Consider the following 11,746-nt stretch of genomic DNA (forward strand, 5'->3'; position numbering starts at 1 on the left):
GATGAAAACAGCAGGAAGGGTAGTCCCTTCTGAGGGCATGAGGCCTGCCAAGTTTCAAGGAGATAGGTGCAGGGGTTTCTTGGAAACTGCACCTCAAGATGCTGATATGCAAAACTTGTGACGTGTGACTGTGTGTGTGTGTTAAGTCACATCAGGATGAAAATCGCAGGGATGGCAGCTGTTTCTACATCCCTCCCCAGAACACTGTGATTGGAAGGAGACTCAGGGAAATATCACAGTCACTGGCCAGCTACAGATGTCAGTCTTCCCCCCCCCCCCCCCCCATCCCTTTTCTCAGTTTCTGTTCCCTTGATTCCCCCTGCCTCTTCTCAGTTTCTGTTCCCCTGAAATACTGCCTGCCAAATCTCCGAGCTTCCAAATCTTTTTCCAAATTGATTTGGAGGCTCTGAATCGATTCAGAAGGTTTTTTTGGTCTCCTAATTCGATTCCAATTCAGTGATTCGGCCTCTGAATTGGGCAGAATCTTCTCCGAATCGAATCAGTGACCAAAGCTTCGCACACCCCTAGTCAACACCTATACTAGTTCTCTTCTGAAACCAGGAGTTACAAACTACTGTCCTTGCACAAGAATGTAATTGGACTTCTTTGCACAGTTTCAAGCACTGAAGTGACAGGGTGCTTTCTCCATAGCTCACAGTGGCCCAGCTACTTACAGTGCACACAAAGTTAGGATCCATCATCTGCACCAGGAGTCGTACTGCACCAGGCTCATACTGCTCCACAAGTTCATCACACTGTAACAAAAAGACAAAGGTGTAAGGACAGGATGTGCAGCTAGCACTGCATGGGACAAAGTAGAACCTCCTGATTCAAGCAGGCAATCTCAAGCAGTCTCATATTTCACAACTAAATAAAAGATTCCACTGGGATTTGGGAGGCAATGCTGGGGGAGGAGAGAGAGAGTGGTCCACCAGTGAAGGGACAGAATCTTTTATACATACATCACTCTGACAGCTACATTTACTGTCAGTGACTCAGAAACTCAGATATAGCACCCTGACAGTAAGGTTAAAGGAAGAAAGGCATATGTGCTTGAATTTGCCTATGAATTGCCAGTTTCAAGGACAGATTTACAATGATGCTGGATTTGCCAACTTTCCATTTTTGCCCATTGTAGATTGTTCTCCAGGTATGACTGAGAGGCAGGCTGCTATATATTAGAGCACGTATTGCCACCTGATCTACCAGAGATCAAGGTTGCTCCTCAGTCATGCAGTTTCCTTTGAGCAAAGAGGGAGCTTATACCTTTTGACACTGAACAACAGGAGAGACATCCTAGCAGGGATCAGAGTGCCAATGTGGAGAAGCTTAAAACCAAAAGCACACTAAAAGAGAGTCTCAGATGCACTGTACCAGCTTCAGTGCAAGAACCTAAGAACCCTTTCATAATTGTCTCAATATCACCCGTCAGAGACTGACTCAGTGAGGCATCTCCAGCACACAAGCCATCAATCTAAAGACTCAGATTTTAATGTTTGGCCTCAGCACTCAATAATTTGTTCCCATCTGTTTCTTCACTTTCTTATCTAAAGTATATGGGTGTGAAGGATAAAGGTAGCAGAAAATCAGGTAGGTTAGAGTGACACTGTAGATGATGTACAGATGGTGCTCTTCCGTTCCCCATATAACTATTTGCTATTACCTTCTCCATCAGGATGTCTGGCAGAACCTGACAGCCCTTCGTAAGCATATCACCAATTTCAATCAGAGTCTCATTCTTCAGCAGCTCGTCATCAATGTAACTAATAACAATCTGACACACGTGGCAGAACTGATCAGCGTTCACTAGTGCCTGTTCCAGGGCATTTCTCTCTGACCAGAAAAACAATATTAGAGTGTTAGATCTGGAAGCTTTTCAATGAAAGTTCTTCCCAACTTAGCATGCCCTAGTCTCAGACCTGGGCTCGCTAGCTTTCACCTCAGCAGCCGGCCTCAGGTGAATGCTGGACAATGAAAATCATATCCTTGAGGTGGGCTTTTCAAATATAAACCAATGAGTTCTGTACACAAATGTGCTGTCCCAGTGCTTACCAGTTTGTAAAGGGGTCGAATGTTTGGGACAGCATTTCAGCACGATGCATATAGCTTCAGGATTAGTCGCCTCCAACAACATGACAACAACAGCCTTGCCATAGGAGTCCACAAAGTCTTTACATTGCCCCAAGACCCCATGTGGTAGGAGGTAGCAGACCTTTTCTATTCCATGGACTATTTCATCCTGGAACACAAATATAGCAGGGGTGAGAAGGAAGAATAAGTCCCTGCAGTCTACTACTGCATATCTCTCTCCCTGCCCCCTCTATGGGAACAGGGAGCTCTCATTCTTCTGCATAACCCTTCCCTCTGCTAAAGACAAAGCTTTTACTGGGCATATTCATGCATAAATCATTCATGCAAAATAGTGCCTAAGCCAATGTCTTTCCCAAACCTGCCTTTTCCTCAGTCAGGAGGCAGCTTGCAAGCAGCACTCCTCAAGCATTTGTGGAATTCCACTTCCAACAACCCCAAAGCTTCTCTCTCCCCCATGTCAGAGTTCTCCCACATGTTCTAAGCCCAGAGCAGTATGCATATATAGCCTGAATAAGCTCTGTTTCTAAGTATCAATGTACTAGGGATGTCTTCTTCACCAGCCATGTACCTCTGTCATGTTGTTCTCCAACAGATTCTCCGCTGTCTTTATCACCATTTCACACACACTGCACAGGGGGGTGGATTTCTCTGCGCCCTGGTTTTCCTGTTAAGTATAACAACATGGCAACACTTAAAAGATGATTAATATAATTGGGAATTGTGGTCATGTCTGTGGAGCCTTCTGCTTTCCACCTTCCAATTTCAATCAACCTCTATTAATAGTCCAGAAGACATTCCTTTTGCCTTGCAATCTCTCCAAGAATAAGCCGACCTTACTCAGTTTTATGCATATGACACTATCCCATAAAAAAGGGAAGGGTCTGAGATTCTGACAATTCCAAGCTGTGTCTAACCATCAATCTTGCCAAAGATTTAAACTTTGGGTAAGGACTACAGTAGATTGTTGGATACTGTTTCTAGAACTATAGTTCATGAATGCAGTTACAATCAACTACAAAGGACTGTCCTGACTAGTGCTGATGGGAGAGGATGCAAAAACATTTGGAAAAAAAATACAAATGTTCTCATAAAAAGATGTATGTAATTGAAACATTTCAAACTGAGAGATTTTGACCAAATCTAAACCTGATCCTGTCCTACTTCTGCACTGTGTTTCTTGCTTTATCATTTTAATTTTTAGTCGCTGGTGAATACTGAGGTGGGTACAGTATAAGGAAACACTCTTCTAAGAGGAGAAGCTTCATAACCTAACCAGTTCAGTGCTGTTCACCAAGATAGTCATGATATTTAGTACAAATCTGACAGCCAGCCCTTATTTGTATAGCTTTCATTCCTCAGCCAGTGCTTATATTGGTTACAGGAAGGCAGAAGTAGGCCTGTTCTTTCCGTGGTAAACAGCAGAGGGTGCTGAAAGCCTCATCTTACCTCTACCGGCTCCATCACATTAAGCATGCTCATCACTTTAGCTGAGAACAGGGTCATGAGGGGAACAGATTTCTGGGAAGTGCAGAGTCCAGCCAAGCCACAAATATCCTTCGGCTGCTAGAGAGAGAGAGATGCAAATCACAGAAAAGAGAAAATCTATGCCAATTTGACTAAGGAAGGAAGAGAAACCTCCAGGGCTGCACTGCACTCAACTACTATAGGTGTGAGGCTGTTTTCCCAAGTGTTCATGAGAGAACTGTAGTAATTGCTATAGCTGTGGATAGGCTGTCCAGCCAGTGGACTAATGACATTTCCTCTGTTTAGAATACAGTCAAGATGACGTTGGATCTGTAACTAGTCTGGATTTAAACCTGTGTCATAGACATTATGCTCATATCTGTAAAAAGATTAATCACTTCATGTCTATGTTCTCTGCAACCCGCACTAAAACACCAATGCAGCCACATAACCTCTGCTCTTTCCTCCCTTGCAGTTAAAGTGTAAGGCAGCCTTGCCACAAATAAGCTTCTGCAGTATCAGTGGACAATTTACAGCAATGGTAAAAGCTGTGCATGGGTGAAAGGAAAGCCTCAGAGCAACATGTCAGACTGTCTGGCTAGGCACTGCCTTTCACTAGATAAGCAGATCAAAGTATTAATGTTACCACAGCATTCTGTGCATGCAACATGATATGTCTCTGTACCATGACGGACACAGGAAGTCCAATGCTAATCTTACACTGGTTTTATACCAGGGTAAGCCTTTTCATTTGCGTGGAGTTATTCCTTCTTTACTCTCAGAGCCAAGGCTGGGGATTTTGACTGGTTTGTGCCATTGATCCTGCTGGGACTTAAAAGCTGGAGGTTCCTGGCTAAAGGGTCTTGCCCCTCCACTTAGGGTCAGACTGATTGTCCTATTTGGGGTTGGGAAGGAATTTTACCCCATCATCAGATTGGATGTACTGTGGGGGTTTTGCCTTTCTCTGTAGCAGAGGATGTGGCCCTCTATCTGGGATCTCTTGACCATATATTAACAACCTTTTACAGAAGCAGGACATTGGCTGCTGTGTTTCTCCTGCTTTACCTGTGGCATGTTAGGGTGTTATATGTTGTGTTGTGTCAGGGTTGATGGTAGTTTTACTAAGTTAGATTATGGATGTGTATAGGATGGTTTGGAAAGAGAGGAACCTGCCTCAGGCAGAGGGTTGGACTAGATGACCTATGGAGGTTTCTTCCAACCCTACCTCTTTATGATTCTTCCCACCTACACAAGGTCTTCCAAAATTATAAAACAGAGAGGTGCTGGGAAAGCAGGATAGAGAAAGTCTTATTTTTAATTCTCAGTTCAGAGCCCAAACTTTGGCCGTGACCCAGAAAGGTTACCTCTAGGGAAAAGCCAGAAATGTGTTTCAAGAAAAAAATGACAGGCCCAGACAAGACCAAAAAAAAAAAAAAAAGAGTTGATTTCAGTTATCTTCATTGTAAAATCACAAATCTAGTAAAAATAGAACTGTTTCAGAAAACATTTCAAACTTCAACAAATATGCATTTTTTCATCAAATTTTTCCTTGAAAATTTTCCATCAGCTCTGCATTTGGACCCTTCCTGAGTACAGAGTTAAAGTCAGGAGGATCACCCTAAGCCTTCCCCATCATCAAAGCAAGGTCTTCACATTGGAGCAGAAACAGTAACTTGCTCACTGAAGACATCTGCTCCCCCTTCTCTTTCACCCCATTAAACATCATTTGTATCTGTCAAAGCTGACAATAACCAGATGTTGTACACAACTAATTAGCAAGAGAAAAGAAATTACAGTGATTTAGATAAAAACAAAGACATTACCACAGGCATGTTTTCCACATACCTCATTTTTCTGTCAGTGAAGAAGTAGAGTTGTGGAAAGAAAGATAACACAACAGTTAAATTCAGTGGGGAAAAATCCTTCCCAAGCATTCAGACTTTACATATGCAAAAATTCCATACAGAAGAACCTACTTAGGAAATCACCTCTCCCCAGCTTTCAGCTATGCTACTTTACCAATATAAAACAAACATTTCATTGGCCTTTACCCATTTCTGTTTAGCCTCCAGCATACTAAATGCCATTTTTCATGTTGCTCAGAGAGACAGGCCCTGATCAGACCTAATCAGGACAGGAGTTTAAACACAGCCCCAGACAAAACCAGAATGTTAAGGTTGCTCAAATTTCAGGTGCCCAAAACTGACCTGCACTCTGATACGCTTTTAGGGGATATGATGTACCACAATGGAGATTGATTTATTCCAGTGGAAGGGACCTACTCAAGTATAAGGCGAGAAATACTCTCCTTGCCTATAAAGCTGGATGTAGATGCCATATTTGAAATAAATATTCCCCTGTGTATAGTCTAAGTCACATAGAGTAAACCCTGGTCACTTTGCCCCTATGGTTTAATTTGCTGTTGTTCCAATGCCCCACTCGTCTCCCTTTCCCTGGTCCTCCCAATTATCAGCCTCTGATAACTGGTCACAATTTGGCATTATTTGTATTCACTTCAGAATGGTGAATTAGCTAGGGTTGGCTGTATTACATTCAACTCTGGCAGGACAAGAGTGTGACTTCTGCATCTTCAGAGTGAGATTGGTAAAATCAAAATAAGAAAATTCTCCAATAGTTTAGTAAAACAGCATTCAGATATTAATCTTTTCAGACTCCACCTGCCCCACTGCATGCACTGACAAGATATGCAGAGTATTAGATACGGAGTTTTCACACATTCATAAAGATCCTTAGAATGCGTCACAGTCCCTTCAAGACATTAAGCTTTGAGACATTAAGGTAATTCTTGCCAGAAAAAGTTCTGATGAAAAATGGGGTGTTCTCACTATATTCAGCTTACCATGTATGTCAGCAACTGGAGAACTAAGTCTGAGTACTCAGAGATGTAACTCTTGCACTGTGTGAGAAAGAGACAATTCAAGTAAATACCCATACGCTACACTCACCACAGGAGTTACCAGTGATGCAACATTATGAAGGAGATTCAGCAATGTCAGAAAATTAAAACAACATTTTCCACAGCAAATACTCTGATCTCAATGCACATTTTGAATCTGTCAGTACTTTGACTCACTCTATGTACTGTTACCATAAAGGAAGTTCCAGACTTTTGCATTAAACACTACTTTTTTGCTTAAAGTTCTAGCATTCTTTGCCTTGCCTTACTTTGGGATAAACTACCCCTAAGATTTAACTAACATCCTGAACACTGACTTTTTAGGGAGAAATGTTATCTCAGAGATAGGGAGGGAGGTAAAAGGACATCTTTAAAATTGGTATCTACCAAGAAGCTGGGTGGGGAGGGGTTAGGTACACCACACTGGAAGTAGTGGCATCTCAGCAAGAACCCTAGGGAGGTAAGGACTTAGGCTCCTTAGGCATCTTTGAAAACCCCAAACTCAACCATTTATGACCCAAAGCTTTGTGTTTGATGAGTTGGCCCAGTAAATAAAATGGTAGTGAATTATCTACCCACTCAGAAGTAGTACACATTGTCTCTGCCCCAAAATAGGCAGGATGGTGTTGAAACCAGAGTCTGCATATATACAGTGCTTTTTTTTTTTAAACCAGTAATTGTCAATCTGCCCCAACTGGACCCTTAGCTTAGTCACCATGAGTTAATTAACTTCATATTGGCTTCAGGGTAGGAATGGGTTGAGGAAGGATTTGAAGGAGCAGACAATAGAAGTTGTATATGTGTATATACATAGTTCATTATGAACAAGCACAACCAGAAATATTTTATCCACCTGAGATGGTAGGAAGGTACAGACTGTGAAGAAAGACTCTAGATCAGAATATTAATAGCATTTATCACACAAACAGCCAATTGTTCAGTATCATCCAGACTATCCCTAGAGAAGGTTTTCTTATCCTACTAAGATCAAAATTACTCTACTTTGTCATCCATGTTAGGTCCCAAGTGTGCACACTCCTCCTTAGCTTCAGCAACTATAGACTCAAGGAAGAAGTTGTTTTTCATTTCTTTCTGAATATCAGCTATCAGCTGAATGCAGGTTCCACACACATCTCCTTCCTGCTAGAAGAGAATAGGGGAAACCAAGATTAATATGCATGGCCTGAGCTTATGGTGCTATTGTGTCTTCCTCATTAACAGAAAACCCATTTACAATACTTACCTCTACACCTTTAAAAAAATTCATCTTTATAATGCTGCTATAAGGCAAGTATTATCTTCTCTGACTTGTGAGGAAAACTAAGGCAAAGAGGTTAAGACCTATTTGTAACCATATTTATACACTGCTCTGCTCATCACTTCAAGGCCTAAGCAACCAAGGAGTCTCCTTTTGAAAAACAAAATTAAGCCCTTAGGCACTGTTAACTCAAAGGACTGATCTGCATTCCAAACCAAAGCCAGAACACTACACTACCTTATGTCAATCAGTGCACTACCACTGCCTTATACACTAGCTGAGGAACTGGTCCTCCTTGCGTTGGAAGTGTAACTGTGAACTGGAAACCTGAGCAGGATCCTTGCTTTCTTGTACTGTAAAGCCTTGGGTGTATTTCCATGTTTAAGGAGAAGCTATGAGCCAGGGGTCAGCAATGTTTTTGGGCCAAGTGCCCCCCAAAAAACCCTGCAACCTGAACTTGGTAAATGTTGGTGTGCTGGGGCAGGTGGTGGGAGAGCTGCGAGGGGCCCAATCCTTGTTGTGGCAGCGCAGCCCCACCCCTTTCTTCCCATGCTCCCTGAAATCCATGTACAGCCTGTGCCAGCAGAGTCATGCTGAGGCTCTGGACCCTGGTGCAGCTATTTGCAGCCTTGTGGATGCTTGCTGCAATCAGCCCAGGCTCTAAGCAGGCTCCTGCCACCTGCCATTGAGCCTGGGCTGCTCACAGTAGGCAGCAGTGAGCCTGCAAGGAGCTGCACTGGGGTCTGGAACCCCAGCCTAGCTCACTGCTGGCAGTGGCTGCACATGTGCCTTGGGGAACAAGGTGGAGAAGAGACCAAGGCTGTGCTGCCCCCAGCCCCTTCCCCACTGTGAACCCCAAGGTGTGTGTGCAGCTGCCAGCCATGGAACTGGGTTGAGGCTCAGGACCCCAGTGCAGCTGTCTGCAGTCTGCCTGCCATCTGTTGTGGGCAGCCCTGGCTCTGTGGCGGCAGCAGCTGCATGTGTGCCTTGGGGTGCATGGTGGGGAAAGGGCTTGGTAGAGTGCAACCCCAGCTCCTTCCTCACTGTGTGCCCCAAGGCATGTGTGCAGTCATTGCTGGCTGCGGAGCTGAGCTGAGGTTCCAGACTATGGTGCACCGGTTGCAGCCTCCCAGCTGCCTGCCACATCCAGCCAAGACTCTGGGCAGCTGCTGCCTGCCACATCCAGCTGAGGCTCTGGGAAGCTGCTGTCTGCCACAGAGCTCAGCCTGCTTGCAACCTCCCAGCTGCCTGCTGGGAACAGCTGGGGCTCCGTGGCCAGCAGCAGCTGCGCAGAATGTGGGCCAGCTGTGGTGTGCCAAGCAAACCAGCCCCATGTGCCATGTTCTTGCAGACATGCCAGGGGTTGCTGAGCCCTGCTATAAGCTGTTAACAAGTACTGAGACAATGGAACACAAGATCTCCTGTTTTTTGCTGCAGCTTACTGACTGCAGAAGTGAATCTGTCCATATTTCATCCTCACCCAGGTCTCTTGCTGGGGCTTGTTTTGAGGATAAAGGAGAAGAGGGACATTAGCGATGTAGGGAGATGCCATTTCAGGGAAGTCCATCACCGTTTTCCCATCAGACCGCAGTGGCTTCTGAAACTTCAAAGCACCCATTTGACTCTCCTGAGATAGGCAAAACCTGAAGGTACCACACACTGCCTGAGGGTTAGCCTGGGAAGAATACAAAAGGACAAGTCACCACTCTGATGCACCTCCAAGTCTTGCTATTTAGAGGAGGGAATGGGTGTAAACAAAAAGCAGCCCCCATCCCTGCTGCTTAAGGCTCCTCAACATTAGTTAAGCAGCCAAGCACATGAATGGATGGATGCTTGAATGCTCAGCAAAAAAATAAGCATTTGAATGCACGTAAGCATTTGAAGCATATTTTTCCCTTGCCACCTCCACCCCATGCTTTTATGCAATAGAACCAATGTTATTATCTCACTGAACCCATGGTACAATTCCACACTAATCCCCACCACAGGAAATGTTTTTCAGCTTGTCTATCTGCCTATGTTTTATGAAACCTCATTACCTAAGACGCTTCACAAAAACCAACAGTGTTTGGGATAAGCAGGGGTGTCTCTAGATAAGTAGTTCAAGCTGAGCAAGAAAAAACTAGTTAAAGGAAAAAGTTGAGCTATAGGTACTCATAATAAATGAGCTTTCTGTTGCATCAGGTCATATACATCAGTTCATTTTAAATCATTTTCATTTGAAAACACGTTTTCTCTTTGTCTTGTGGATGTTTATTTATTTTAAATGAAAAGGGTTCCCTTTGTTTCATGTTGAAAGATTTTTTTGGTTTTGGGGGTATTCCACCTTCCTCTTTTTCTTGGAGAAAAGGGGAAGGAAAATCAAAAGCCAAAAAGGTTTCAAATCCAACCTAACTTGAAATCTAACTTTTGTTTAATTAGAAAAATGGAAAATTTCAAAGGAAACAAAAATGTTTATTTGTAGAGCCCCAGGGGTTCCTGGTTTTGAGGGGAGGGTGAATAAAGTTATCTGTCCTGTTTCCACTATTGGAGTAACCAGTTAATGTTATTGCTACCCTCCTCCTGCTCTCTGGTCCATCTGACACAATAGTGGGTTTTGCTTTGCCTTTCCAAAGGCAGGAACTCTTGATTGTTCTGTTGAAAAGTGCAAAAAGCTCATGTGATGCCTCCAGCAAGAGTGGCTCCTTCCTTTTTTTCTTGTGAACCAAGAGACAAGGCTTCTTTGCAGGAGAACCCCCTCCCACTTCACAAACTCAGCCCCTAACCAGTCAGTAGATTTGGCCTTGCCATTAATTATGCACCAGAAGTCAACAACATTTTTTGCTCCCAAACATGTTACCAATATTTGTTTGCCAAACTGCAGGAGAATCATTACGCCATTGTCCACCATCTTCTTGCACTTGACTGACCAATCCTGAAAAGGAAGGTACTGGCATTTCTTAACCAAGAAAACACGAAGCTTTTCCTAGAAGAGAAGAGAAAAGAAAAGAAAAGGACACATCCATAAAGAATTTTGCTACATCCAGAAAGGCAAAAACAATACATCCATTCATTGCGTGCTCAGGGGAGACCTTGCAAACCCTGGTAACACCCTTAAGCTGTACCTTTGGGCAAGTTCAGCAGATGTTTTTATCTTAAACTATCTCTTTGGTGGAGTGCTGACCAGAGGCAACTGACTCCCCAGCCCAGCCTCTGGCTTCTTTACTTTGCATTCCATCCAGGAAGAGCACACACAAACTGCTAAAACTTCCTCAGCCTGACGAAGGGTTTTTGAACCCGAAAGCTTGCTTAATAACTATTCTCCAACTATTTGGGTTGGTCTAATAAAAGATATCAAATTCACCCAAGGAACCTTGTCGACCAGAGGAAATGGCACTTGCCCCCATCTACAGGACACTTGTTCTTCCAAAGAAAAGAGTGTCCCATGACTGATTGATCCAGAATCTTTAAGCAAAGCTGATGGATGTACCATCAATTCTTCAAATATCAGAGCAATTCAATTCCAGTTCAAATGACAGAGTATTTTGCAGCTAGACAATGATCTATCAGAGGTAAACTAGTATTCTGATTCTTCTTAGAGGGGAGAGCAGGAAAGGGACCCTATTTACTACACAGTGGACCAGATTCACAATTACATCAGTTCTTTTTTACCCCTCACTTCAGGGTACCTTTTACATTACAGCTCACACAGACTGCCAGAGGGTAAAAGGGCCTCAAGGTAGAACGAGAATCAGGACCAATATCTGTATGGAAGTTGCTGACCTAGAATTAGGAATATTGTAATCTGCCTACAACCACCAAGACATTTTCAGTAGGGCTGTGCAAAGCTTTGGTTGCTGATTTGATTTGGGGGAGATTCAGCCTGATTCAGTGGCCAAATCTCTGAATCTAAATTGAATCAGGAGACCAATTAAAAGGTCTGAATCAATTCAAAGCCTCCGAATCGATTCAGAAAAGACAGACCTGGGCTCTGTGCCGGTAAGTAGGGGGCAGGGGGAGAAGGGGACCATGGGGGG

General features: G+C 43.6%; 1 protein-coding gene across 4 annotated transcripts in view; it reads right to left on the bottom strand.

Annotated features, from left to right (window-relative positions):
- Positions 1–11,746, bottom strand: part of LOC102372146 (prosaposin-like) — a 38,083-nt gene that overhangs the window by 3,956 nt on the left and 22,381 nt on the right. For 2 of the 4 annotated variants that reach the window (XM_006023124.2, XM_025203568.1), the window contains exons 4-13: positions 10,570–10,695; positions 9,211–9,405; positions 7,475–7,615; positions 6,416–6,472; positions 5,401–5,409; positions 3,538–3,654; positions 2,660–2,755; positions 2,053–2,239; positions 1,664–1,833; positions 675–755 (exon numbers count right to left, since the gene is read on the bottom strand). In XM_006023124.2, coding sequence (XP_006023186.1) covers positions 675–755; positions 1,664–1,833; positions 2,053–2,239; positions 2,660–2,755; positions 3,538–3,654; positions 5,401–5,409; positions 6,416–6,472; positions 7,475–7,615; positions 9,211–9,405; positions 10,570–10,695 — 1,179 coding nt within the window. The remainder of the gene's footprint in view (positions 1–674; positions 756–1,663; positions 1,834–2,052; positions 2,240–2,659; positions 2,756–3,537; positions 3,655–5,400; positions 5,410–6,415; positions 6,473–7,474; positions 7,616–9,210; positions 9,406–10,569; positions 10,696–11,746) is intronic. The other 2 variants (XM_025203567.1, XM_025203566.1) reach the window with 2 other exon arrangements.

This window comes from Alligator sinensis, unplaced genomic scaffold (assembly GCF_000455745.1).
Source record: "Alligator sinensis unplaced genomic scaffold, ASM45574v1 scaffold546_1, whole genome shotgun sequence".
Taxonomy (NCBI): domain Eukaryota; kingdom Metazoa; phylum Chordata; order Crocodylia; family Alligatoridae; genus Alligator; species Alligator sinensis.